This window comes from Opisthorchis viverrini (assembly GCF_000715545.1).
Source record: "Opisthorchis viverrini unplaced genomic scaffold scaffold28297, whole genome shotgun sequence".
Classification (NCBI taxonomy): Eukaryota; Metazoa; Platyhelminthes; class Trematoda; order Opisthorchiida; family Opisthorchiidae; genus Opisthorchis; species Opisthorchis viverrini.
The window spans coordinates 1-373 of record NW_008771425.1 but is presented as its reverse complement, the minus strand read 5'-3'; the positions used below and the strand labels follow the sequence as shown (position 1 = coordinate 373).

At 48.3% G+C, this 373-nt stretch overlaps 1 protein-coding gene across 1 annotated transcript; it reads right to left on the bottom strand.

Annotated features, from left to right (window-relative positions):
* Nucleotides 1-65: 65 nt before the first annotated feature.
* On the bottom strand, nt 66-332 carry T265_16347 (hypothetical protein; the record flags this gene model as incomplete). The annotated part of the gene is made up of 1 exon (XM_009179959.1): nt 66-332. A coding segment is annotated over one exon (267 nt), but the record flags the coding sequence as incomplete, so codon positions are not given.
* Nucleotides 333-373: the final 41 nt, after the last annotated feature.

Below are 373 nucleotides of genomic sequence, written 5' to 3'. Positions count from 1 at the left end.
CGTATCAGATGAGCAAATTTCTCATCAGATGTTGACAGATTTGGATAGTTCTCATTGATAATCACCGGGACATGTGATGTAGCATAATCTGCACGTCCATCGGCCACATTCCCGTTGAAGGGGATACGCTCACCGTTTGAACTTTCGTTCACAATACCTTGGGCTTGTGCAGACAGACTGAAGGAGTGCGTGGCGCGCAGTGTGACGAGGTCCAGGCAACATCCATGCAACAAACGGATCTTATCCTCAACTCCAAGCTGTTGTACAGTAAGTGGAAAAGATTGAGGAGTTTTGAAATTGCATTTGCCGGTGTGCGCGAATTTACTGACCATGATGCGAACCCGAACACTGGCCTCTCGGCTTCCCCTGTCTA